This window comes from Vigna radiata, unplaced genomic scaffold, assembly GCF_000741045.1.
Source record: "Vigna radiata var. radiata cultivar VC1973A unplaced genomic scaffold, Vradiata_ver6 scaffold_312, whole genome shotgun sequence".
NCBI classification, from domain to species: domain Eukaryota; kingdom Viridiplantae; phylum Streptophyta; class Magnoliopsida; order Fabales; family Fabaceae; genus Vigna; species Vigna radiata.
In genome coordinates this window covers 309,432-334,994 of record NW_014543998.1, presented here as the reverse complement: position 1 = coordinate 334,994, position 25,563 = coordinate 309,432, and the positions used below count along the sequence as shown (strand labels likewise).

Below are 25,563 nucleotides of genomic sequence, written 5' to 3'. Positions count from 1 at the left end.
CATTACCAGAGGAAGAGTTCTTATTCACAAAGATGATGACCATCCTGATGAAGATGAAGATGATGACATGGACACTCATATGGTTGACCCAGTAAGTGTTGCTGCTCTGTCTGATGCTGGACCATCCAACATACCCTCCTCTTCCTCAACTTCTATGGAAGAACACTTTGCAAGGTTATCTAAGCATTTGGAGGATATGAGTCTAGCACAGAAGACACATTTCGATGAAGTTTATGAGTGACAGCAATCTTTTGATGAATACATGGTTGATCAATTCCTTGAGCTTGATGTTCGCCTATCTAACATTGAGAGTCATTTCAATATCCCACCTACTGAAAGATCCCCTAGTCTTGAATTCTAGGTTTTAGGCCACTAAGATTGTTTGTTGTGTTATTTTCTTTGTGGTATTTAGTATTGATCTTTATGCATTTCATGTAAGTCCTTTCTGTTCTTAATATAATGAGCTTTTATGTCAATTTTATGCATATATTATATAATTGAGGGGGAGCTCATATTAAGGGGGAGACTTTTACATTATTCTTCTTGCTTATGATAAAAAAGGGGAAGAAGAATTATAAGGGGAGAATTAAGGGAGAATTAAGCGGAGAAATATTTTACAATTGTACAGATACTGCTAACTTTGTGGTTGTCTATTAGCTTCTATGTGTTGCAGGTAAACCAGAGTTGCTTTTAAAAGTAAATTTTTGATCATCATAAAAAAGGGGGAGATTTTTACCAATAAGGAGTATTGGTAAAACCTGAAGAATTATTTTGATGATGCTGCAAGAAGTATTATTTAAAGAGAACATTAGATTTATTTAAAAAGCAAATTGTAGAATTTGGATGTAGTAGGAAAATCTTAAACCTTGTATTTTTAACTTGAATAATCGATTATGGACAAGCTATAATCGATTATCACTTGCATTTTGTACTAGAATAATCGATTATCATGAAGTAATAATCGATTATCACAAGTCATACTTGAATAATCGATTATCACTTCATATAATCGATTATCACTTTTTGAAAACTCTGTAACGGACTTCAATAATCGATTATCACTTACAATAATCGATTATTCATGGCAGTTGGGAGCTGACCTTTGGCATTCAGTGTACTTGGCTATATAATTGATTTTTGTAATCTTCAGAAGTAACGTTATTGAACTGAGAAAGCTTAATAGAACACTGTTTGTCAGAGGAAAGTTCTCAGAAGCTTTGTTCATAGTTCCCTTGCTTGGTCTCGTGAAAGGAGAGGCTCGCGTATCGTGTGTCGATAGTCGGAGCAGATTCTCTTCGAGTTAGCAAGGTGCTATGCCTGGTCTTGTGAAAGGAGAAGCTCGCGAATTGTTGGTCGATTGCCGGAGCGATTCTCTTCAAGTTGGTAGAGTGGTCTTCTTCCGGTTCACTCGTCGAAGGAAGGTTTATCTATCTTATTTTCATTCACTTAATTGTAATCTGTGAGATTGTTTTTAGTGGAACTGTTAATCACTCTTTACAGTGATTAGCGACTGGACGTAGACTCTGTTGAATCGAACCAGTATAAAAATACTCGTGTGATTTTTCTATTCCCTACACTCATTTTAGTTTACGCATATTAATTGTTTGATTAATTTTCTGAAAGAAAATTATTTTTGCGAAAAAGGACCAACTTTGTTTTAACAGTGACAGAACACGCTTATACGCTCTCTAAGTTTTTAATTCCGCTGTGTTATACTCTTTGAACCATACCCATCAGATACCAACAGTTTTCCTGTGAACAATGCATACAACAATAAAAACTATGGAGCTCAATACCTCACACAACATGCTTTCTCGCACAAGATTCATGCATACATCGTGCTTAGCATCATAACCACAATCATAATTAATCACACATCTATTTCACTGGATATTAACACACAACACAACTCAATTATCATCCACATCAAATAATCATCAAATAGTTCCATCATGCACATCAGTCAGTCAAACATTTTCAGAAAAAGTATTCAAGTCAACAATACACACTAAAATTAAAATTCAACCTATTCTAGGAATTTAAAAAGTAAGAGTAAAAGAGAGAAAACTAGGTTGCCTCCTAGTAGCGCTTGTTTAACGTCACAAGCCTGACCCAAATCTGTTTAGCACTTGTCAGTAAGTGCAATTCCTTCCAACACCCATCAGTAGGTGTGCCTTCCTGGAATCCTTCAGTGGATTTAAAATTTTTAGCATCCCTCAGTAGATGCTACCCAAAAATTGTTCCAAAAATTCAAAAACTACATGTTCCAATGAAAGTAAAAAGTGAAAATAACTGAAAATGAAAATTGTTCTTAAAAAAAATACAAAAAATGATTTCCAGCAATTCAACTCTTTTTCTTCACATTGGGATCTTCATCGTCCCACCGACTCAATTTTCTTCTGTCCACCCTCTTGACCACTGTGGAATATGGTCTTCTAATCTCCACCATTCCTTCATCTTTTAGCTTCCTGTTGACAATCCACTTCTTATTTTTAAAGCGCACTGAAAAGCCCCGCAGGAATGACGTCTCCTCTGAAGAGGTTGATTCCTTCTTGTACACCTTCCTTTTCTCATGAATCTGCAAGGCATTACAATTGTAATGAAAATTAATACCTGTGGATTTTTCTTCCTTTGCAACTTCACTTTTGGCTCTTTTATACTTGACTCTCCTGACTACCCTCTGTACAGTTTCTTTAGAGCCATAAATCAACACTCGGTCATGATCCCTTAACTTTATTCCTCCATCATGGATACGTATAACCATCTTAGAAGTCCGCATGAATGGTCTTCCTAAGATTAATGGATTTTTTCCTTCATTGGTCATATCCACAACTATAAAATCAACCAAAAATTCCAACTCCTCAATCCGAACAATTGCATTTTCCACCATTCCAACTGGTTTCTTCCTAGACCCATCCGCCACTGTCAAGATCACTTTGGTAGGCTTTAATTCTATCCCTCTAAGCTTCTTAAAATCACTGAGAGGCATTAGATTAATGCTTGATCCTGAATCAATCAAAGCTTCTCCTAAATCTACATCATTTATGACGCAAGGAAGAGTCAAAGCTCTTGAATCCTCCATTTTCTACGGATGGTTCTTCTTCCTGGGTTTAACCAACTGCTCCTGATTTTCTTCATAACCCAGATCAATTAACTTTCCCAGATAGTATTTGATCCTCTCATCATATTCAGAAGTTTGTGAAGATGTTCTAGGATTAATGGGTACCTTATTAAGAATATTCCGGAGTGATTCTTTAATACCTTCCTTCTCTTTTTCTCTTTTTGCTTTCTTCTCTTCGCATCTCTTATGCTTATTATGAATCCTCTCTTCCTCTTCGTCCTCACTGCTTCCGATCTCAATTGTTTCCTCCTCTGGCTTCCTTTTTCCTCTTGTTATAACAACTTTGCACTCCTCTTTTGGGTTGACGTCAGTGTTAGCCCGAAATTGATTTTTCTCCGCGGTTTCAACCCTCTTAGATAGTTGTCCAATCTGTGTCTCTAGTGATCTAAAGCTGGCCTGGTCACTCGCTTGTTGAGACTCATAAACTTTCAAAAATTTGTCAAATCTGTCAATTAATTCTTTAACTGTCTCAGTCAAGTTGTTCACCTGCTGCCATAAAGGAGAGGGTTGTTTCTGCCTGAAGTTGCCCACTTGTCCAGATGTATTATTCTGGCTCTGCCCAATACTCGGGTGATTTTTCCAACCTTGGCTAGAATTACCATGGTTGAAATTTCCTTGCTTGTATTGAAATTGGGCCCCCATATAATTAACATCCTGTTGCATCTCCTCAGTGAAAGCACATTGACCATTGATATGGTCACCACCGCATAAGTCACAAAGTTGTTGTGTCTGAGAAATATTTTTTATTCCCCTAGGAAGTTCGGAGAGGACCTTCGTCAACTTGTCTAATTTCTGGCTGAGAAGGTGATTCTAAGCAGCTGCAGCGTCTCCAGCAGGAAGATGCAAGAGTCCTCCTTTTTGTATGCCCCTCTCACTCTGTGATACTTCGTTTAAGGCCATCTCTTCAATCAAGTCATACGCCTCGTCTTCCGTTTTTCTATTGATACTACCTCCAACTGAGGCATCTAACAACATCTTGGAATGAGCACGTAGACCTCCAAGGAAAGCAAGTAAGTATGAAGTCTTATCGAACCCATGGACTGGGGTTGCCCTCAATAAACCTTTAAATCTGTCCCATGCTTGCCCGAGAGTTTCCTCCATCCCTTGCTTGAACGAAGAGATCTCCAGCTTCCCTTGATTAATTTTTGGAATTGGAAAGAATTTAGTGACAAATTGTTGCGCCACGACCTCCCAAGTTCTGAACGTTCCTTCAGGGAAAGAATTCAACCAATCCTTTGTGTTTCCTCCAAGAGAGAAAGGAAACAAACTGAGTCTAACTCTGTCATCCGACACTCCGGTTATCTTGACAGTGTTGCAAATCTCACCAAAGATAGTCAAATGCTTATAAGGATTCTCATTCGACAACCCATGGAATTGATTATTCTGGACTAATTGGATGAGCGCAAGACTCATCACCATGCTCGTTGTGTTATCAGCTGGAACCGCTATACTGTTGAAGTTCAAGGGGCCTACTGCATTTGTTGCGTCCCCCAATGTACGTCTAGGAGGAGGTTGGTTAGCCATCTCCTCAAAATCTGGTGCAGAAATCTCATGAGAAGACTGTGAAATTGCTTCAGGAGAAAGAGATCTCTCACGTGAAGGACGTCTCCTTCTCCTCCCTTCTGGTAAACCTTCTAAGAGAGGTTGTTGGTATTTTCTGCTTCTAGTATGAATTGCTTCCTGCATACACAAGAAACAAACCCTAAAAGCACTTTTACAGAAAAATAAAATAAAATGCAATGAAATAAAAATAAAACAAAAATAATTACAACCAAGTCAAATTCAATCAATCCACACTACTTGAAAAAGTTAACCTTGAGTTCTCGGCAACGGCGCCAAAAACTTGTTAACGGATTGGCAAGCGTACCAAATCGTATCAAGTAATAATAAATGGTAAGTCCAAGTATCGTTTTCCGAAGAGACTCGAAAGGCCTTATCGTTCGTGTGAATTAAGATCGTAAGACTTGAAAATAAAAATTAATTAATTTGATGTGAAAACAAAATATAAACATGCAAAAGAGATTGATTCAATTGACAAGAAGAAAACAATGGATGAATGGACTTGTTGGGGGTTTACAATTTCATCTTATCCGCTCTCTCTTATTTCCTCCTCTTGAATTATTAGCTTGATTAATTAATTATCATGCAACTTTCTTAGCCTACCCTTAACCCGATCCCTCGGTGAAAAGAGCCTATTACTAATTACTGGCTTGCTATCCCTAGCCTCCCCTAGCAATTAATAAAGCATTATAGAGCATAAGTGAAAAACAATTGATCGTCCTACCCCTATCCCAAGGTGGTAATGCTTAATCAAGGAATTACTCACCAGTTCATGACATTACTGTACGTCCCCATATCAATAAAGACAAACAACAGTTATCGAATGAGTTAAACGATAAAAGCATTAAGCACAGATGAGAACCCAACAATTAACAATCAAAGCATATGGAAACCATATAAATAAACAAGAGTTTCAATAAAAGAGAGTATCAAAAGATTACATTGTTTCCCCCAACAACAATAGGGTTTAGTTCACCATTGTCATGGTGAACCTAGTTGAAAAATGGATGAAGAATGGAAAAGCAAACCCTAGATAAGATGAAAAGGAGCCTAAGCATCCAAGAGATCCTCTCCAGAGAGTGAAATTAGGTCTGGTCGCCCCCTTCTGTCAAAAGAATGCATCTAAACTCACAATAGGACTATTTATAGGTGAGGAGCGCAACCGAAAATAGGCCCAAGCCCAGCAGACAACCGCCCGGCAGAACAAGTGTGGCGCTCGGCGGTTTCCCACAAATCGCACTACCGCCCGGCGACAGGGGTCTACCGCCTGGCGGTTTGCCTCTAATTGCAAATCCGCTCAGTGCCAACGCCAGATGCCTACTCCTTGCCCTGGACCGCCCGACGGTAGAATTTGCCGTCGGGCGGTGCGTCGACTCTTCAATTCTTCAATTTTCTTCTCTTTTCTTGAGTCTACGACCTTTATCTTCAACTCCATTCTTCACTTTCTCAAAATTGCTACAAAACAATGCAAAACAAGCATAATATCGCTAAAAATAGCTTTTGACTCTCTACAGACTCACTTATTGAGTTTTGCTTGATTCTAAGCTCATTCTAAGTAGTAAAGGGAGTAATTTGGTATAAAATGACATATGAAAATAACTATTTTTAAACCTTCATCAGTGAGAAAGCATGTTTTGTGAGGTATTGAGCTCCAGAGTTTTTATTGTTGTATGCATTGTTCACAGGATAACATGAATGATATTGCCTTAATCTTGATGATTTATTGAATTGCATGTGAATGTCATATGATCAACGCCATTTTTGAAAACCCTTCTCTAGCCAAATTTTCTCATAAAGTGCTTGAAAATATTATACCCTTTTTGAACCTTAGCCATAAACAAGATGTGAACCCTTGTCTTGAAATTCTTTACCTTGAGTTGGGATGAGCTTAATTGCATGCGATGAAAAGGTTCAAGTTTGGGGTTGCATGGGGGAAATTGGAAGGCAATTGAAAAGCATTGAGCTCAAATGTTGTAAAAGAAAAATACATGAGAAAAAGAAAAGAAAAGAAAAAAAAAGCATGAAGATGGGCTCAATGCAAAAGAAAATGGAAAAAGTTGGGAATAAGTGAGATTGGTGAGGAAGAGAGTTGTGCTTAAATGTTGAATACTATGGTCGCTCTCTTAACTCAAGGATTTTGCATTCCAGAAAAACCAATTCTTCTTGTTAGCCCAGCCTCATTACAAGCCTTAGAAAAGTCCTTTTGATGGCATTTGCATGTGAAGATTTTGATTGTTTGAGATGAAGGGCAATTTTGTTTAATGTGACTTGTGAATGATAGAGTGTTAGAGTGCCACCTTAAACACTTGAGTGATTGAGTGAAACACTTGCTTGGTGAGAATTGCTAAATTTCATGATTGCATCTTTGCTTAGTGGATTGGTCATTCATAATGTGTAACATCTATTGAGAAATTTGTGAATTGAATTGAATTCAAGACATGCATGCATCTTGATTTGATTTCACTGAAGGTCTGAAATTGAGTAATTCTTGTCATGTACTTTAGGAATGTTGAACTATTGGAGGAAATAGTAGAAAGCCAAGCTTTATTTTGTTTGCTGTTTTGTTTTGTTTGCTTGAGGACAAGCAAAGTTCTAAGTTTGGGGTTGTGATAACGGTTGAAAAACAGTTATTTTCATATGTCATTTGAGACCAAATTACACCCTTTAAGGCTTAGAATGAGCTTAGAATCAAGCAAAACACGTAAGTTGAGTCACTTGAGAGTCAAAATTTGTTTTTAGAGATATTGTGCTTGTTTTGCATTGTTTTGCAAGGTTTTGATTAGAATTGGAGATGAATGGAAAGAAAGGTTGAAGATCAAACGGTTGCAGTGCAGAAAAGTCAACCAGAATGCAGAAAAGTCAACCAGTCAACTAGAAAAGTCAACCAGTTGACCAGCGCCCAGCGATGAAAATGAGCGCCGGACGGTGGCGCGACTTGAGGGAAACCGCCGGGCGGTCAAATTAGGCGTCAGACGGTTGTCAGATGGGCTTGGGCTTAAATTTTGTCACTTTTCTTGGTTTTAAATAGTCCTAGTGCGAGTTTAGATGCATTCTTTTGACACAAGAGGGTGGCCAGACCTAATTTTCACTCTCTGGAGAAGATTTCTTGGATGTTTAGGCTCATTTTCATCCTATCTAGGGTTTGCTTTTCCATTCTTCCATCATTTTTCATCTAAGTTCACCATGACAATGGTGAACTAAACCCTTTTGTTGTTGAGGGAACAATGTAATCTTTTGAAACTCTCTTTTATTGAAACTATTGTTTATTTATATGTTTGTCATATGCTTTGATTATCAATTGTTGGGTTCTCATCTGCGCTTAAAGCTTTTATCGTTTAACTCATTCGATAACTGTTGTTTGTCTTTATTGATACGGGGACGTACGGTGCTGTCACGAACTGGTGAGAAATTCCTTGATTAAGCAATACCAACCTAGGGATAGGGGGTAGGACGATCAATTGTTTTTGCTTCTGTTCTTAACACGTTAGTAATTGTTAGGGGAGGCGAGGGATAGCAAGCCAGTAATTGGTAATAGGCTCTTTTCGTCGAGGGATCGGGTTAAGGGTAGGCCAAGAAAGTTTGCATAACAATTAGATAATCAAGCACATTAAACAAGAGGAGTAGACAAGAGGGAGCAGACAAGATGAAATTGTCAACCCCCAACAACTCCATTCATCCATAGTCTTTCTCTTGTCAACTGAATCAAACACATTGCATGTTTATTTTCTGTTTTTGCATCCACAACAATTATTTTCTCTCTACAAGTCTTACGATTTCAATTCACACAAATGATAAGGCCTTTCGAGTCTCTTGGGAAGAACGATATCGGGTATTACTGATTATATTACTTGAACGATGTGGTACACTTGCCAGTGAGTCAACAGTTTACCAATTATATTACTTGATAACGATCTGGTACACTTGCTAGTGGCTTAACAATGCCCCCTAACTATGGAGGACATGTTGGCAAAACCTCTCCTGGATGCCATGAAGTTGGATTGACGGGGAGTAGGGGCAGCCATGATATATGAAAGAAAACAAAAAACTCAGCTAAGTTAACATCACTTTATTAATACAGGTCACAAACTGAACGAATAACGTATTGAACGCCCTCCGATCACAATCCTCAAAAGGAAGACAGTCAACCAAGCCGCGAGCGGGAAGGCGGTTGGGAGGGAATTGATGGTGTCAACAACGATAAGTTCCCCAAGATCTAGATCGTATTTCACATAGGCCTTTATTTTCTTAGGATTATCCGTCCAATACAAAGGAAAAAGAGGGAACCCTTCCTCATCGAAGAATTCACGATGCCCGGAGTCTGTGATCACGATCTTAAACAACTGGTCTTTGAAATTTTTATAAGACTCTGAGTACGGCTTGAACAGAGTCCGGTCCTTCACGGAGGTTAGGGAAACCCAACTGCCCTTAGGAGAAGGACGAACGTCGAAATAATATAAGAATGCGAGAACAGTAGGAGCTACTCCTACAGCCAGACACACGGCACCGAAAGCTTGAACAGTGGCCCAAGCATTCAGATGAAGCTGTGTCGGCGCCACATTTAGTTCACGGAGGATGGCCGTCTGGAAGTCGGTAAAAGGGACTCAAATATGTAGTTGGTTAAAAATGTTAGCATAAACGAAAAAGAAGTCGTCTACGCTAGAATCCTTCTTGTGAGACACCCGCTCATTCGCGCGAGTGACGGTCACTCGAATCAATTGGGCATCCGCCACATCCCTCACCATATACGACCGATCAACCAAATCTCGAAGGCCCATCCACGAATGATATGAGGACACTTGGGTGTTTATGTCAAAACCAATCCAGTCATAACCACCAATCGCTGACAAACCATCGACCGGAACAAGTGGTACCAGATCGACCATCACCCCCCTTGAAGAAGAAACAAGGGAATGCCGTTGAGAATCCTGCCACCCCCGACGTCAGGAGACTGTGTCCTCAAACCACTATCAACTCCGGCCGGATTCGCCTGACCTACCGTAGGTTGGACCTCTTCCGTCGGGGGGATCCTTTCCCGAGAGGAAGACGTGAAGCTAGAATCAGAAGACAAAGAACTGTGAGATGAAGACTGGGCACGATAACCACTACCCTCACCACCATCACCCCTACCCAAGCTGCCGCCGCGACCTGATGACTCCAAAGAAGACTCAATGTTGACCACAATCATCTTATTACCTAGGGGATAAAGAATTGAAATCTTAAAGAAGGGTTGAAAAAGCGTAACCAGGACTCAACCTCAACCCCTATTTATAGAAATTTTTTTGAAAACTTACAACACATCCTCGCCGCCCAAACCTCTCACGTCCAACGGCTCACTTCCCATGCGTGACACATGTCTTTTCCTGCCTAAAATACTTCCACGTTGTAAACTGTGCATCCGCTTCCCCCCTTTTACGACCGGGTCATTTCTCAAACCCTACAACAATATATTGCTTAGGGCTTGGGGGGCCTGTGTACCGTTGGGTCTGGACGGTCGGAAGATACGACCGGTTCCCCAGATGTAAGAAACAACTTTATCAACAGGGGTAAGAATATATCCCGAGCGAGCTGATCATGAAGAGAGAAACAATAAAATTAAATTAAGGTAAAACGAGATTAGAAGTATTGGACCAACTATTGGTCCGTAATTAGGACTTTGTTAATTATAGGCCCATGGTGACAACTATAAATAAGAGGTCAAAGGTAGGAGGTGGTTGGTTACATTGAATGCACATTTATTCCTAGTATTTACTTTCCCTCTCTATCTCTACCTTTTGACTATATATTGACTTGAGCGTCGGAGTGTCTTTAACAGGTACCTGCCCGGACGTGAGTAAAGGAATTTTCAGACGAATCAGGAGGAATTGGAGGAAACAACCAGGACGAGAAGACAAGAGTGACCGTACGTTCGAAGGAGATTGTGTAAGTAGGGTTTGACAACGACATAAGCGGAACAAAAACCATAAATGTATCTGTATAAGGTTATAAGTCAACTATTTGAGAAAAAAAATGTTATATTTACTACAATAATTATATGAAAAAACATAATCTTAATTCCTTTTAATTCTGGATTACCTTTCAAGTTATAAAGGAAACAATTTTCGATATGTTTTACAATAATAACAATAAATAAAAGTTTATGTCCATGTCTGTCTAAAGTTGCACTTGATCTTCCATTTTCAGCTTTGGACAATTGTATACAAAAGTATCTAAAGAAAAAAAAAATGATTGAATATACTTATAGCTAAAGATTGAAATTTAAACAATATAACTACGAATGTAGTTTACAACTAACGTATACTTACCTAATTCATCCAAATTCGTTTATGTATACAGTAATTGATTCATATTCTTACCTAAATTTTAATTTTTTATTGAAAATAAATATCTTTTATGCATTATCAGAAAATTGTAGACAACATCTTCAAATAATAAAATTTATTATTTATTATCTTATGATTTAGTGGTTACATGGTGTTTTTTTTTTCACTTCTAATGTTTTAAATTAAATTATTTTCACATCCAAGAATATTGAATGACATGCCTCCTTTACACAAATTTAATTGAATATTAAAATTATTAAATTAAGTGTCTCGTTTAATTAGGTAATGTTACACTTAACCCCTCATTAATATTTATACCTTGTATAATTTCACATTATTAATTTTAAGAATAAATTTTGAAATATGATTGATTTAAACTTAATTAAATCCTAGTAATCTTATAAATGTGAGTATTTTTAATTATAATTATATTAAAAGTTTTTGTTTTGAAGTATCTAAAAGTTTTATATTTTTAAATTAGATATTTTTATTTGATTTTAATGTCAATTAATAGTCCTTAAAATAATTAATTTTTTTTATAATTTTAAATATTTTTACTAATTTTAAATTATTTTATTAATTATTTAATATATTTATATTTTTTAATTAAAAGATTTAAATTTCAAATATTTAATAAATTAATTTTAAAAATTTAAATAAAAATATCTAAGATTATGAAAATTCTTAAAAATTATATTATTTTTTATATTTAATATATAAGGACATCAATATAATGATGCAAAATTTAAAATAAAAATGTATCCTATGAAAAATAAAAACTACGTAAACTTTAAAAGCAATATAAGATTAAATAATTGAAACATATAAAAAATAAATATAATGAAGTAACAAATTTTGCAAAATACTTTTTTAATACATCATTGTAATTAGAAAAAATAATGTGATGAAAGGTAGGGATATAAATACGGTTATAGAAGAAGGGTAGAAGGGAGGGTTGTTGCAAGGAAGAGGTTCGGGAGAGAGGGGGTGAAGAGAGTGCTGGAAGCGGCGCCATGGAAGGAAGGAAGAAACATGTGGACACTGAAACGCAACCTGATAGAAACGAACAAAGGGGTTTTCATTCGCCATTCTATGATGTTTCTATTTAGTTTTCAATCTGAATATTCTTACTCACTTTCCTTGCTGCTCGCCTTCTCTCGCTCCCTTTCTCCACGCGCCACCGCTTGTACCCTTCGGCCTCGTGATGATAATCTGAAGGTTCCAGATCTCCATTCATTCTTTCGTGTGTGTATATTTGTGTGTGTGTATATATATATATATATATATATATATATTTTTTTTTTTAAAAATTTTAGTAAGAATAAATCTTTGCTGATGTTATAGGTTTGGCGTGTCTCTTGAGTCTCTCTATTCGAATATTCCATTTATTTTTTATTTTTTTTGTTTGCGGATATTTTTCTTCTTGTATGAGAATTCCAATTTTATCACATTCTGGGCTTGTTTATTTGTTTTATTTGAAGATTTCACTTTCAGGGTTTTATTTGAATTCTTATCTTTGGAGTGTTTTGTTTTAAAAAAAAATAAAAATGAAAGACGATGTCTGATTTTGCACTGTAAAATTCTTTTACATTGTTTCTGCATGATCATTATTATGTTTGTTTATTTGAAATTGCCATTCTCAGGGTTTATATGTTTGAAATTTGCACTTTTAGGACTTTTCGTATTTGTTTATTTATTTAAATATACTTTATATCTTCAGTATCTTGGCTTTTCTTAAAGCTTGATTTGCCTTCCGTCTGTGTGGATTTGTGAGTGTTGCATTGCTCTGCATTGTGGTTTTTAGTTGCATAATGTCTCCATGAGGGGCTGGTGGGAGAAGGCAAAAATCGAGACAAACACAATACAGTGGTGATAATCATTGAGTAAATCGTGGAATTTGTATATGAAAAATCTAGTGTCAATATGCAGTTTCTAGTCAAATAAATGCTCATTGTAATTTTGTAATTTGCTTTTATGGTTTAGTTGTTTTGGATACGTAGACAAATGGGGGAAAGTGGGGGCAAAAAACCTAGACTCTATGTGTTTGTGAATATGCCAACGTATATTTTACCAAGTTGGAGCCAACATTCACGTGATGGTTTCAACCTCATTCTACGTGATGCTGAAGTATTTTGAAGAAAAGTAGTCTCAAAGGGTGGAGTTACTTGGAAAAAAAAAGTAAAAGAGGTGTTTTTTTTTTAAACGTTAGTCACAAGTAGAAGGACAAAACTTTGATCCACCATTGCAGTTTGTTTACCACCACATCTGGTGTCATTGTGATCTTGAATGGAAGAAAACTGGAAAAATGATTGTACATCAGTAGTATTTGTGAGTCTTGATTATTTGGTGAACATGGGGAAAATAATAGTATTATGCAAAAGGGAAATTTGGTCATCTTGGGAAACAGCTATTACTATTATCTGTGAAAAAGTTTGTAATGAGAAGAATTCTAAACATTTTATATCAGAGTATCATTTGCCAGGTAAAACAAAATTGTTAATCTATTTTGATCCATTAAAAATTCAATAAAAATCTGGATTGATACTTATAATGAAAATTTAAATCAATAAATTTAACTCAATCAAGTCTCAAGATCCAAACTTATCAGATGTAAATAAAAATTCTTTACTTTTCAACACAAGACAAGGAACACATCAAGTAATAATACTATAAATTATGTTATTATTAAGAGGAAAAGGTCTAAATCCAAGAACTAACCACAGGTCCACATCTTGCAGATACTACTTTTATTCTCAAACAGGTATTAGAAAACACTGAAGGCTCATCCCTCAACCACAATGGAAATAGAGATAGAGCTAATTAAGCATCTAGACAGCGTATTTGTATAACTGAAGAACCTTCTTCCAAGATGGTCTGTTACTGATTTCATCCCACCAAGCACTCACATGCGTCCTCTCTCTCACCAAATTCCCCCTTCCAGTTTGGTTCACTAAATAATGACCAAATGGGAGATGGCTAAGATCAGCAAGGCTGAAGAAATCACCAGCCAAGTACTTGCTTTTTGAGAGCCTCTCCTCATAAACATCAAGCACCTTCTCAAGCTTTTTATCACTCTCTTCTATCACCTTTTGGTCTGAGGGATCACCCATTAATGGGGCAAACAGAAGATTGATAACCAAGTCGTAGATTGGTGGGTGAAAGTTATGAGCTTCCACTTCAAGCCATTGTTCCACAAGACCCTTTTCTTCTATTGTCTTTCCCAACAAGTCAGTTCCTTGGTCTTTATACTTCTCTGCAAAGTATCTGATTATTGCACGAGATTCTGCAACATTGGTTTAAAATCAGTGTATTAGAATGGACATAAACTATCCTACATTTGCGAAAAGGTAGAGAAAATGTATTTCGGGGAAGTAAGCATTCAACCTTTTGGATTATCCTACTTTTGGAAATTTCAAACAATAAAATTAAATTCATACCACCCCATTAAGGTTCACGGTAGAGATATGTATGATGCATCAAGGATCAAACCATAACATATGTTTATCAAAAGCAACTAACACGAATTTCATGAAGTAACTAATTTCAAAACATCCCCAATCAAAGAAATAGCAATTAGGAAAGGCAATAGTGCATAGCAAGAATGAACAGTCCTAACTTCACAACTTACACAACATTGATAAATAGTTTGAACTCCTAGGACAAAGCTGAGATGTGAGGAACGTTCTCAATGAATTGTCATTCTCGTCTACTAGGGAATGTTCTCCGTGAACTTTTTGGTCAAAACCGAAAGGTGAGAAACGTTCTCAATAAACTGTCACTCTCGTCCACTAGGGAACGTTTTTCGTGAACTCCTTGGCCAAAATCGAGAGGTAAGAAACGTTCTCAATGAACTATCACTCTCATCCACTACAGAACGTTCTCAATGAACTCGTAGTCCAAACCGAGAGGTGAGAAACGTTCTCAATGAACTCTTACTCTCATCCAACCTAGGGAACGTTCTCAAGCAACTCGTAGTCTAAACCGAGCGATAAGTAAGTAATGAATATTTCAATTGCACACTGATCTTCATAAGCAGGCTGGTTAATATATTTAAGTAAGATGTTCACTTAGGTCATTTTATCTGCGAGTAATTTCGAGCGGACAACATTTTCAGCTATGAAATGTTGCATAATTATAACAAGTCATTCAAGCAGTGAAGGTTGTTCAACAACACCTAAGGCATATGTTAAACATAACTTAGAAAAGTAATTAAATTTTAAGTTGAAACAAAAATAAATGTCTGCGATCTTCCAAGCAAAGTACGTATGAAAACCAAAAGAGTTTAAAATATGCATAACACTGCAACAAGTAGCCCAAGAAGAGAAATTACAACTAGTCTATTACATTAATCGTAGGATTAATATTCTCTTTGGAGGAAGGGTTCGTAGCTTCATCTTGACCTCCAGTCTCGTTAGCCACCTCTTCTTCATTGATTATAGCTTCCCTAGACGCGCCTTCTTCTGCAACTTGTCCTTCAGCAACGACATCTCCCACGACTTCTTTAGCTGGAACTTCGGCCTCAAATTCTTCATCAGGTATGTTCTTCAATGGCACCAATTTACCTTGATAGATGTCTTTCTTCACATCAAATCCAACCCCGTCAATGGACACATTTAGAAGATAAGGGATCTGCCTCAATGCCTTTTCAAAGCCCAGACTATGCTCTTCATAGACAGCCTTTTTCATTTCTGCAATTTGTAGATCTTGGGCTTTCGTCTTTGCAGCCAAGGCATCCTTTTCAAGTCGGACATTACAACAGGTCGTGCCAAGGCTTTTACTATAGGCCATAAGCTCGATCAGTTGCCCTTTTAGACTCACAATGGTTGTAGTGTTCTTTGTCTCGCTTCTTAAGGTCCTCATTTGTTTTTACAAGTTTCTCATTCTGACCTTTAAGTTCGAGACTGGCCCTGTTAGCATTTGCCATCATGCGCTAGGAAGGGTTTGAGTTGGATCTCCATCCTCTTCGCGACCTTCAACTAGGACATTCCCATTGATAAAAGTTGCTTCGCCATTTAACAGGGTTTCGTTGTTTTCTTTGTAGAGCCTGGTTGTCTGGCAGAAGTTGATGGCCTTAATGGAGTAGAGGGTGATATGTCACTGATGTTGCCTCGTTCTTCTCCTTCCACAAATTCAGTAGATGAAGGAAAGTTAACAATGGAAGTCATGGTTACCTGAAATCTCTGTCAACCAGGTGCTCTATGGAGAAAACTACTAGAAAAGTGGAACAACATAGTGGATTATGCATATTTATATGACAAAATTAAAATTAATAAGAGTCGTACGATGAACTTTAATCTAAGGGTCGTGATTGCTAGACACTACAACTACCTTAGGAGCGGGAAATGAAAATAACCATTTAATGGTTAAAGATTTCAATCCAATGGCACAAAGTTTTCGTTTTTAATGGGAGAGCGGTTACAATAATTGGGACCCAATACTTATATCTGTTATAAGTCCTATAGTTAACCTTGGCTTAGGCCGAACGGTTAACTCGGACTTGGGGGGCATATGTATGGTATAGAGGATAGGCCGAACGGTTAACATTCGTAACCGTTCGGTCTATTCCTTGTGCTAATTGTCAAGGAGATTAAATGTTGGACCAACGCTTAAGTTATTGATGTTGGGCCATAATTGAGTCAACGTACAATATATTGTTATTGGACGAATAGTTTGGGCAAATAAATAGTTAATAAATTAATAACACAATAATTAAAGATTTTGATAACTGATTGCAGGATAAGAAGCTGTTTATGAGTAACAAACCAAATTTAAATGTAAGTTTGTATTATTAAACCTATGTCAGTTTATGGTCCATGAAGTAACTTATAAATAGAAAGCTAAGCCGCAAAGGTAAGCATGTTTTACTAAGTTCTAATACTTTATTGTGAGTTAAAGATCATTGATCAACGCTTGACTTGAGCGCAGAGTGCCTTTTGCAGGTATCCTCCACCTAGTACGAACTTAAAATACTTGGAGCAGAAGGTTCAAAAGTAAGAAAAACAGAAAGACTATGACGAAAAGGTATCTCGGTGTTAATTAATTATATAAAAAAAAGTATATTTATTTATTATTTAGAATCAATAATATTTTATATTCTTATAAATTTTTACTCTATACATATAAAGTAAATAAATAAAATAATACAATAAATTTCTTCATATAACACATTTAGTATCGTATTTTCAAAAATCTTAAATAACGAAGTGCTGCTACAAAGGCTTTGTGGTTTACCATAGAGAGTATAATCACCATCTTGAATAACAGGAAGTGATCCAAATGGCTGCAGAATTATCAGACATAAGTGTAATTAAACATGAAAAAAAAAAGGATAATACAACAAAAATCCTCAAACCAAGTTAAGGTGCAGCTAGTGGGTCAAAATCTAAGTAGCAAAAGAAAAATTGGACCTGCAACTTAAGGAACTCGGGTTCCTTATTCTCTCCTTTGAAGAGATCAACGTGCACTCCTTCAAACTCAATTTCCTTCTCAATCAGACACACAACCACCCTTTTGGGGCATCCATAAATTGGACCGTACACCTTCACCACCATTTTTCTCTCCAAATTTTGTTTGTGTATGTCAGTCAAGTTGTGGTTTCATGCTGTTCACTCATTGTTTTATCGCATACTTTTCCATTTTCTAGAATACTGTTGATGATTTTAGACAATTATTTATCATGAAAAAAAAGTAGTATTTTGCTACCTTAGGCTACTTTGAAAAGTAAGCAGACATTCAGAGTTTCTTCTAAGGCTAATGACATAAAAAACACACCCTTTCTTTAAGCATGGCAAATGCAACCCTTCAAAATTATTAGGCTTTTACTTCCTGCACTCTTAAAATATTTTTTAGGACCCCTAAATTTTTAAAATGACAATTTTACTCTTTATAAGAGCGACTTCCAAAAGTTGTCCAAAATTTTCGAAATAAAATTTCTGGAGATAAATTTATTGAATAAAGTTTTTTAAATACATCAAATATATTATGTAAAAAGCTTTTCGAATTTTTGAAACAATTGTCCTTAAATAAGTATAACGTATTTTGAAACTAGTTTTTCAAAATATCCATGTGACGTGTTTTTTTTTTTTTTGGCATTTTCTCTCTTTGCAGTCATCGTTTTCTCATCTTCCTTTTTATCAACAGTGACGATAGAAACTGTTACTGGAAGTCTCACATCAACTAAAGATAAGGTCAATTTATAATATATAAATGGGTATTTGTTGGTGAATCTGAGGTGGATCCTCGATTTTTTCTACCTCAATTGGGTCCATATACTTGTAAAATTGAGCAAATTAAGTCATCTTCGTTAGCTTTTCACTGACGACATTAAATTGTGATGACGTGGTGCACTTAAAATGTTGATGTAACATTGTGTTATATCATGTGGCAGCAAGAAATTAAATTTAAGTTTATGCCAAACCCCATTGCATAACAATTCTACTGAGAAAACTAGCCGCTACATAGCACCAAACTACACCGAACAACTCTCGTTCATTCTTCTCAATTTTAGAACTACACATTCTTCAATCAAAACCCCTTTGTTTATCTGCGTCCTTCACACACCACAGAAGCACCCAATTTCAATTGGGTTCTCTCTACTGCAATACAAGCACAATGCTTTTCTTTTTAGGTTCAAGACATTCCCCTCTGGTGGGGACAGCCGCAAAGGTAACACCTTTACTATGCTTTACATCATCAACTCATGTGGGTTGTCCTTGGAATTCACTAAGAAAGTCTCCAAGAGTGTTAAGTAGAAAACCCTAGATGGCCTAAATGATGTTATTAACACTCTAAAAGACTATGGATTCTTCGAAACTCAGGTTCCTCAGGGTTCAATCTCTCTAGTGATGGTCAACTTCCCCTCTACAACATTGGTGAAGCATTCCAGATTTGTTAAAGTTGTTGAGAGAATTAAGAAATTGGGGTTTGACCCTATGTTAACACTTTGGTAAGTGTACCGAATCGTATCAAGTAATAATAAAACGGTAAGTCCGAGTATTGTTTCCCTTGAGACTCTTAGGCCTAAATGTTCGTGTGATATCTTGATTTCTTAAGACGTGATGAAACAAAAATTAGGGTTTTAAATGCAAGATTGAAAATAAATATGCATGCAAAGATTGATCATTTGACAATTGAACTATATGGGTGAATGGTGTTGTTGGAATTTATGATTTCATCCTAATCCACTCTCATATATTTACAAATTCTACTTAAATCTACTTCTTTATCAATGTTAATGCAACTTTCTAAATTCCTCTAATTCCAATATCTTGGTGATTAGAGTCTACTCCTAATTACTAGTTTACTATGTCTAGTCTCCTTAGCAATTAATCATGCATTACATAATTCACACAGAAGCTTAAGGCAATTGGTCCTCCTATCCCTATGTCTAGGTAATATTGCTACCAAGAGAATTCCCTCATGTCTAGACCTAACTATACGTGTCCATATAGATAGAATCAAAGATTATGCTATTGAATAATGTCTTAAACAAAGCATGCAAGTATAATGAAGGAAAAACTCTAACAATTGATAAAAGGAAGCATATGAACTAAAGCAAGAATTTCAATATATGAGAGTTTCAATAGGATTACATCGTTTCCCCCAACAACAAAGGGGTTTAGTTCAACATAATCATGATGAAACTAGATGGAAAGAATGAAAAGTATGAAAAGATAACCCTAGAATTGATAAGTTGGAGCTTCCGCATCCAAAATCCGCCTCCAAGGAGTGAAAAGAGTGTTTCTGCGTCCTTTCTGCCAAAAGTTAGACCATCTAGGTCGTCCAAATCTATTTATAACTCATTAAAACGAAGTAGAAACTGGCCCAGGCCAAATAGTCCACCGCTCGGCGGTATGTTTGACACTTGACATCACCCCTCAGCACTGCCGCCTGAGCGTTTGCCAGAGAATTCCCTGAAGGTTCCACCGCCTGCCAGTGGCTTCATCGCCCGGCGGTGGGTTCACCGCCCGACGGTAGCTGCGACTCTTCTTTTCTTCATCTTTCCTCCTTCTCTTAAGTCCAACTCCTATCTTCTTTATCTTCCTTCATTCAATTCTTGATAAATCCTGTCAAATCATGGGAAAACCAAGCATAAAACCAAGAAAACCAACTTGGACTCTCTTATTCTCTAACTTAAGCAAATTTCATGATTTCAAGCTAATTCTAAGTCATAGTGGGTGTGTTTATGTCAAATTTAAGTATAAAAATAATGCTTTTTGAACCGTTATCACAACCCCAAATTTAGAACTTTGCTTGTCCTCAAGCAAACAAAATGCAACTTAGTCCTACACAAATTATCACAATGGTTCAACTCATTCCAAAACCAATATTTCAAGACAATTCACCACTCTAATCAGCTCATCAATAGAATTCAATTAAGATGCACACATGTTTCATATGAACTAATCACAGTGTTCCCACAATCACATAATCTTAGACAGATGCTATTCTTATGAATGACCAATCAACTAAGCACAGATGAAATAATGAATTCATGAAATCATTCCTCACCGAACAAGGTGTTTCACTTAATCACTCAAGTGTTTCAAAAGGTTCACTCCTTCCCTCCACTATCCATATGTCACATAAAACAAAATTGCCTTTCATTTACCACAATCAATCATCACCACACATACATGTCATCACAAGGACTTTTTCAAGGCTTATAATGTGGTTGGGCTAACAAGAAAAATTGGTTTTTCTAGATCACAAAATCCTTAAGTTAAGAGAGTTATTTACACATTCATATATCAAGCACAAACTCTCTTTTTACCAATCTCACTCATTCCCAACTTTCCCCTTTCTTTGCATTGAGCTTTTCTTTTCATGCTATCTTTTCTATCTTTTCTATTTTTTCATGATTTTCATGCTTTACTCAACACATTAGCTCAATGCTTATTTTTCTTTCAATTTTCCCAACAACCCCAAACTTGAACCTTTATCAATACCACACAGTAATTTTCAACTTAACTCAAGGTAAAGATTTTGCAAAAGGGCTTCACATACTGTTTAAAGCTTAGGTTCAAAAAGGGTAGAACACATTGTGCTCTTCTTAATTGAGACAAAAACTTTTGCTTTGGCTAAGAAAGGGTTTACTCAAAAATGGCCTTGATCATATGACACATACATGCAATTCAACCAATCATAAAACTTGGGCAATATCATTCATGCTTTCAAGTAGATAGCAATCACATTATTAAAAACTCTAAAGCTCAAAACCTCTCATATAAGCTTCTCTCAACATTCCACATATCTCAAAATCACACCTTGCTTAGCATCATAATCATAATATAATCATGCATATGTTCACAGAGCTAGCGAACACTCCACCTGTATATCAGCATATGGCAAACTCAATCATCATTCAATGTCAAGCATCATCAAGCAATTTATCTTATGCAACATCAAACTGTCAAACCATCATATCAAAAACGTTTTAGACCAAGTACATTAATCCTATCCTATACTACTCAACAGAAGCAAATAAGTTCAGATTACAAAGAAAAAGATAAGAAAAATCTTGTTCTAATATAATTGGCATCCATCAATAGATGCCATCTCTGTCCCTCATCCCATACTATCATCGAAGTCCTCCTCTCCAACCTCAGCATCCTCAAATCATCATCATCGTCCTCAGCGTCCTCATCCATCGCTGGAGCTTCAGCTGCTCCAGATCTACTACCCTGTGCCTGTTTTGGCCAAGCCACCACGTGGTTGAACTCTTCCATCGTCCACCTATGAGCTGGAGGAGTGTCATACATGCCTATGATCATCTCCACTGTAGCAACCTGTCCTCTATGAATGGAATCAAGTCTGGACTACATAAGAGACATGTACATGTCCCTCATCTGAAATGGCTCGACATCATGAGCTGGTCCTTGAGCATATGGCAGTGGAACTCTCCTCCTAGGGCGTCTCTGGGGGTGCTTGATAACGGCTCAAAAACCGTTACTTTTATACTTAATTTTGATATCAAATGCACCCTTTTTGACTTAGAAACTTGCTTAGACTCATGATTTTGTTTTAGTTTTGTGAATAAGAGAGTTAAGGGTATACTTGATGATTTTATTACTAAATTCCCTTGATTTTGTAAGTTTTTGGAATGATTTGAAAGAAGGGTTGAAGTATCAAGGAGTTGTAGTGCAGAAAAGTTAACCAGAAACCAGAAAAGTCAATCAGAATACAGAAAAGTCAACCAGTTAACCAGAAAAGTCAACCAGTCAACCAGAATGCTTGAAAAGTCAACTAGAGAGAGTTTTGGGCCAGTTTATGCGATTTTTATGATCTGTTTTGGTCCTAGACCCGTTTTTTGTTATTTTTATGTCCTATTTAAAGACCTGGACACCTTAGGGAATGTATTTGTTGATGGCTTAAGCATAGAAACACACTTTTCACGCCTTTGGGGCCAGATTTGGGGATGCAGGAGCTCTCCTCTTCTCTTTCCAGGGTTTCTATCTCTTCCATTTCATTGTACACCTAGTTCTTCCATGACGATGGAGAACTAATCTTATTTGTTGCTGGGGAAAGATGTAACCTCTAAACACTCTTGTATTTGAATTGATTATTGCTTCTTTCATTAATTATTAGAGATATTCTTCTTTTATTTATGATATACATCTTATGATTTGTAGGTATCATGAGGAGATATTGCACTCTTAGGGTTGGTGGATTTGGGAAATATGAAAATTCTCCTCTTCCCTCCTTAGGATTGGTATCATGAGATATCTACAAATCATGATCTAGGGAATTCTCTCGGGAGCAACATTACCTAGACATAGGGATAGGAGGACCGATTTCCTTTAAGTTTCTGTGCGAATGTAATGCATGATCAATTTCTAGGGAGACAAGACATTGTAAACTAGTAATTAGGAGTAGGCTCTTTTCACCAAGACATTGGGTTTAGGATAAATTGGAAAGTGGCATTGGCATTAATAAAGAAGATGAATTCATTTATGCATGCGAGTGATTAGGTGAAATCTAAACCCTAACAACATATTCATCTCATATTATTAACATCATCCATTCACTTTTGTGTTTAACCTCAATTGATCAAATTGCATGCATATTTACTTTTACTGTTTTGCATTGAAAAACCCCAAAATATTGTTCTTATAGTCTTAATTGGTTAAGAAAAGCACAACTGTTTAGTGTCGTGAGTCTCTTGGGAAAACCATACTTGGTCTTACCACTTATTATTACTTGATACGATTCAATACACTTGTCGGAGTCTTAACAAGTTTTTGGGGCTGTTGCTAGGGACTCATGGTATAACTATTCTATTTGTGTGATTCTTAACTGATTAGACTTTTTATATTTTTTTATCTTGTTATCTTTTTATCTTTTTATCTTTCTATCTTTCTATCTTTATCTTTCTAAAAAAAAAGAAAAAAAAGAGAAAAAAAATTATATCTTTTATTGTTTTTATTTTTTGGGCTAATTGTGTGTGCTCTAGTGCAGTGCTCTTTAGTGTATGCAGGATAAAATTTGTACTAGGAGCACGAGATCATCAGGACCTCTCTGTTTAGGTTTGGAAGTAGAGAAGACTGCCAGTAGTAAATAAAGAAGATAGATAATGAAGAAGGAAGATAAGAAAGGAGAATTGGTTCACCAACACCCTGATGTGAAAAGTGATGAACCCAATCCTGGCACACCAGTGAAATTCAAGAATAGGTTATGGGTTGTCAAGACTATCAAAGCAAACAAAGTTCTTGAGATTAAGGATCCTTAGAGTTGGTGACAAGAAAATTGTTGAGACTTTGTTGGTGTCATGAAGGAAGGAGGACCACCAACATCAGAAATCCGGATTGGGCTTAATTGGGTCAAGCTAGTGACATTAAAGAAGCGCTTGCTGGGAGGCAACCCAGTTTCTAACTTTTTCTTTTTAATTAATTTTTTGTGTGATTTGGCTTTGATTTTTTGTGTTTGAGTTTTTTAGGTTAAATGCTGCTTCTGATGGCAGTGATGATAATAACATCTACTGATGGATGCTTCTACAACATCTACCGATGGATGTTGCTATGAAAGAGGACAATGAATAGACATCTATTGATGGATGTCACTAACAACATTTACTAATGAATGCTACTGGGATAACATCTGTTGAGGGATGTTAGAAAGTTTAAGTACCTACTGAAGGATACGGGAAGGTACACCTACTAATGGGTATTGGTAAGGATTGCACTTACTAATGGGTGCTAGAAAGATTTTGGGTCAGGCTCGTGACGTTAAACAAGCGCTACATGGGAGGCAACCCAGTTGGTTGATTTATTTTTGTTGCATGCTTAATATTGTTCTAGTTGTATTTAGGGCTTAATTGTTACATATGTGAGTAGAGTGAGTGGGAATTGCGTGAAAATTAAAATTTGAAGAGGGTTACAGGGTCCAAGACGCTTAAAGCAAAGCAAACGTCACGAGCCTGACCCAACCCTTTCTAGCACTTGTCAGTAAGTGCAAATCTTTCTAACACCCATCAGTAGGTGTGCTTCCCTGTATCATCACCAAGATTTAAAAATTTAAAGTACAAAAATATTGTTCTTGGATCACTGGGGTGCCTCCTAGTAAGCGCTCTTTTACCGTCATTAGCTTGACCCAGTAAAGCTCAAACACCCATCAGTAGGTGTTGATATTCTTCTTATCACCAACTTTAAAAGCTCTGTCTGCTTTAATAGTCTTGACAACCCATAACCTATTCTTGAATTTCACTTGGTGTGCTAGGTTTGGGTTTGTCACTTTTCACATCAGGATGTTGGTGAACCAATTCTCCTTCCTTATCTGCCTCCTGATGGTCTTGTGCTCCTAGTGCAAATTTTATCCTGCATATACTAAAGAACACTGCACTAGAGCATGGAATTAGTCCAAAAAAAAAAAACAATAAAAATATTATTTTATTTTTAATTTTCATTTTTTAATTAAAAACAGAAAAATAAAAACACCCCTCAGTAGGTGTTAATTCTCTTAGCTTTATATTTTTTTTTCTTCTTTCTGTTGAATTTCTTCAGAAAATTAAGAACACCAAGCACCTGTTTCCATGTATCAATCATAGGAACTTTAATCTCCATTTTCTTGAAGATCTCCGTAAAGCACTTAAACTTCTTTTTTTGACGAGGAAGAGGTTTTGCATATGATCTTTTCTTCTTTCCTCTCTTCCTCTTTTTCTTAATCTTCTCCTCCCTCAACTTTCTCTTTTTCTCTTTTCTTCTTTTCTTCTTTATTTTCAGATATATTTTCTTTTTTTCTTTTTTCTCAACCACTGCTTTTTCTTTCTTCTCATCTTTCTATCCCTGACTCAATCTTTCTATTTCTTCCTCCTCCATCTTTCCCTCCTCTATCTTTTCCTTATTTCTCTCCAATTTTTTCTCCTCTATCTTTTCCTCATTTATCTTTATTTCCTTTTCCTCTATCTTCTCCTCCTTTCTCTCCATATTTTTATCCTTTATTTTAGTAGAAAATAATATTGAAATTTATTATTTAGAATTGATTGAAAATACATTCTCATATCCTCTATTTGTAACAATCTAATTCTCCTAAAAAGGGAAATAGAGAAACTAGGAAACAAAATAAAAT

At 36.4% G+C, this 25,563-nt stretch overlaps 1 protein-coding gene and 1 long non-coding RNA gene across 3 annotated transcripts; one reads left to right on the top strand and one right to left on the bottom strand.

The window, feature by feature from the left end:
• Window positions 1–11,935: 11,935 nt before the first annotated feature.
• LOC111241233 lies at window positions 11,936–13,460 on the top strand. 2 transcript variants are annotated; one of them, XR_002667078.1, is made up of 2 exons: window positions 11,936–12,219; window positions 12,722–13,460. It is a non-coding gene; the product is annotated as an uncharacterized LOC111241233 (long non-coding RNA). The 2 variants fall into 2 exon arrangements; XR_002667079.1 differs by having other exon boundaries at window positions 11,937–12,219; window positions 12,806–13,460.
• A 318-nt stretch (window positions 13,461–13,778) lies between these two features.
• Window positions 13,779–17,567, bottom strand: LOC106755235 (glutathione S-transferase F10-like). The gene is made up of 3 exons (XM_014637346.2): window positions 17,409–17,567; window positions 17,233–17,281; window positions 13,779–14,284 (listed from the first exon to the last, which is right to left on the bottom strand). Exons 1-3 carry the CDS (start codon window positions 17,550–17,552, stop codon window positions 13,830–13,832), a joined length of 648 nt encoding a protein of 215 aa, XP_014492832.1. The 5' UTR covers window positions 17,553–17,567; the 3' UTR covers window positions 13,779–13,829.
• Window positions 17,568–25,563: the final 7,996 nt, after the last annotated feature.

Excerpts from the sequence above, each read along its gene's own strand:
- LOC106755235 (XM_014637346.2), bottom strand. The coding sequence starts at position 17,552 with ATGGTGGTGAAGGTGTACGGTCCAATTTATGGATGCCCCAAAAGGGTG. Across the intron at positions 17,282-17,408 it reads CCGAGTTCCTTAAGTTGCAG|CCATTTGGATCACTTCCTGT; the intron begins GTCCAATTTTTC and ends ATAATTCTGCAG. Across the intron at positions 14,285-17,232 it reads TGGTGATTATACTCTCTATG|AATCTCGTGCAATAATCAGA; the intron begins GTAAACCACAAA and ends CCAATGTTGCAG.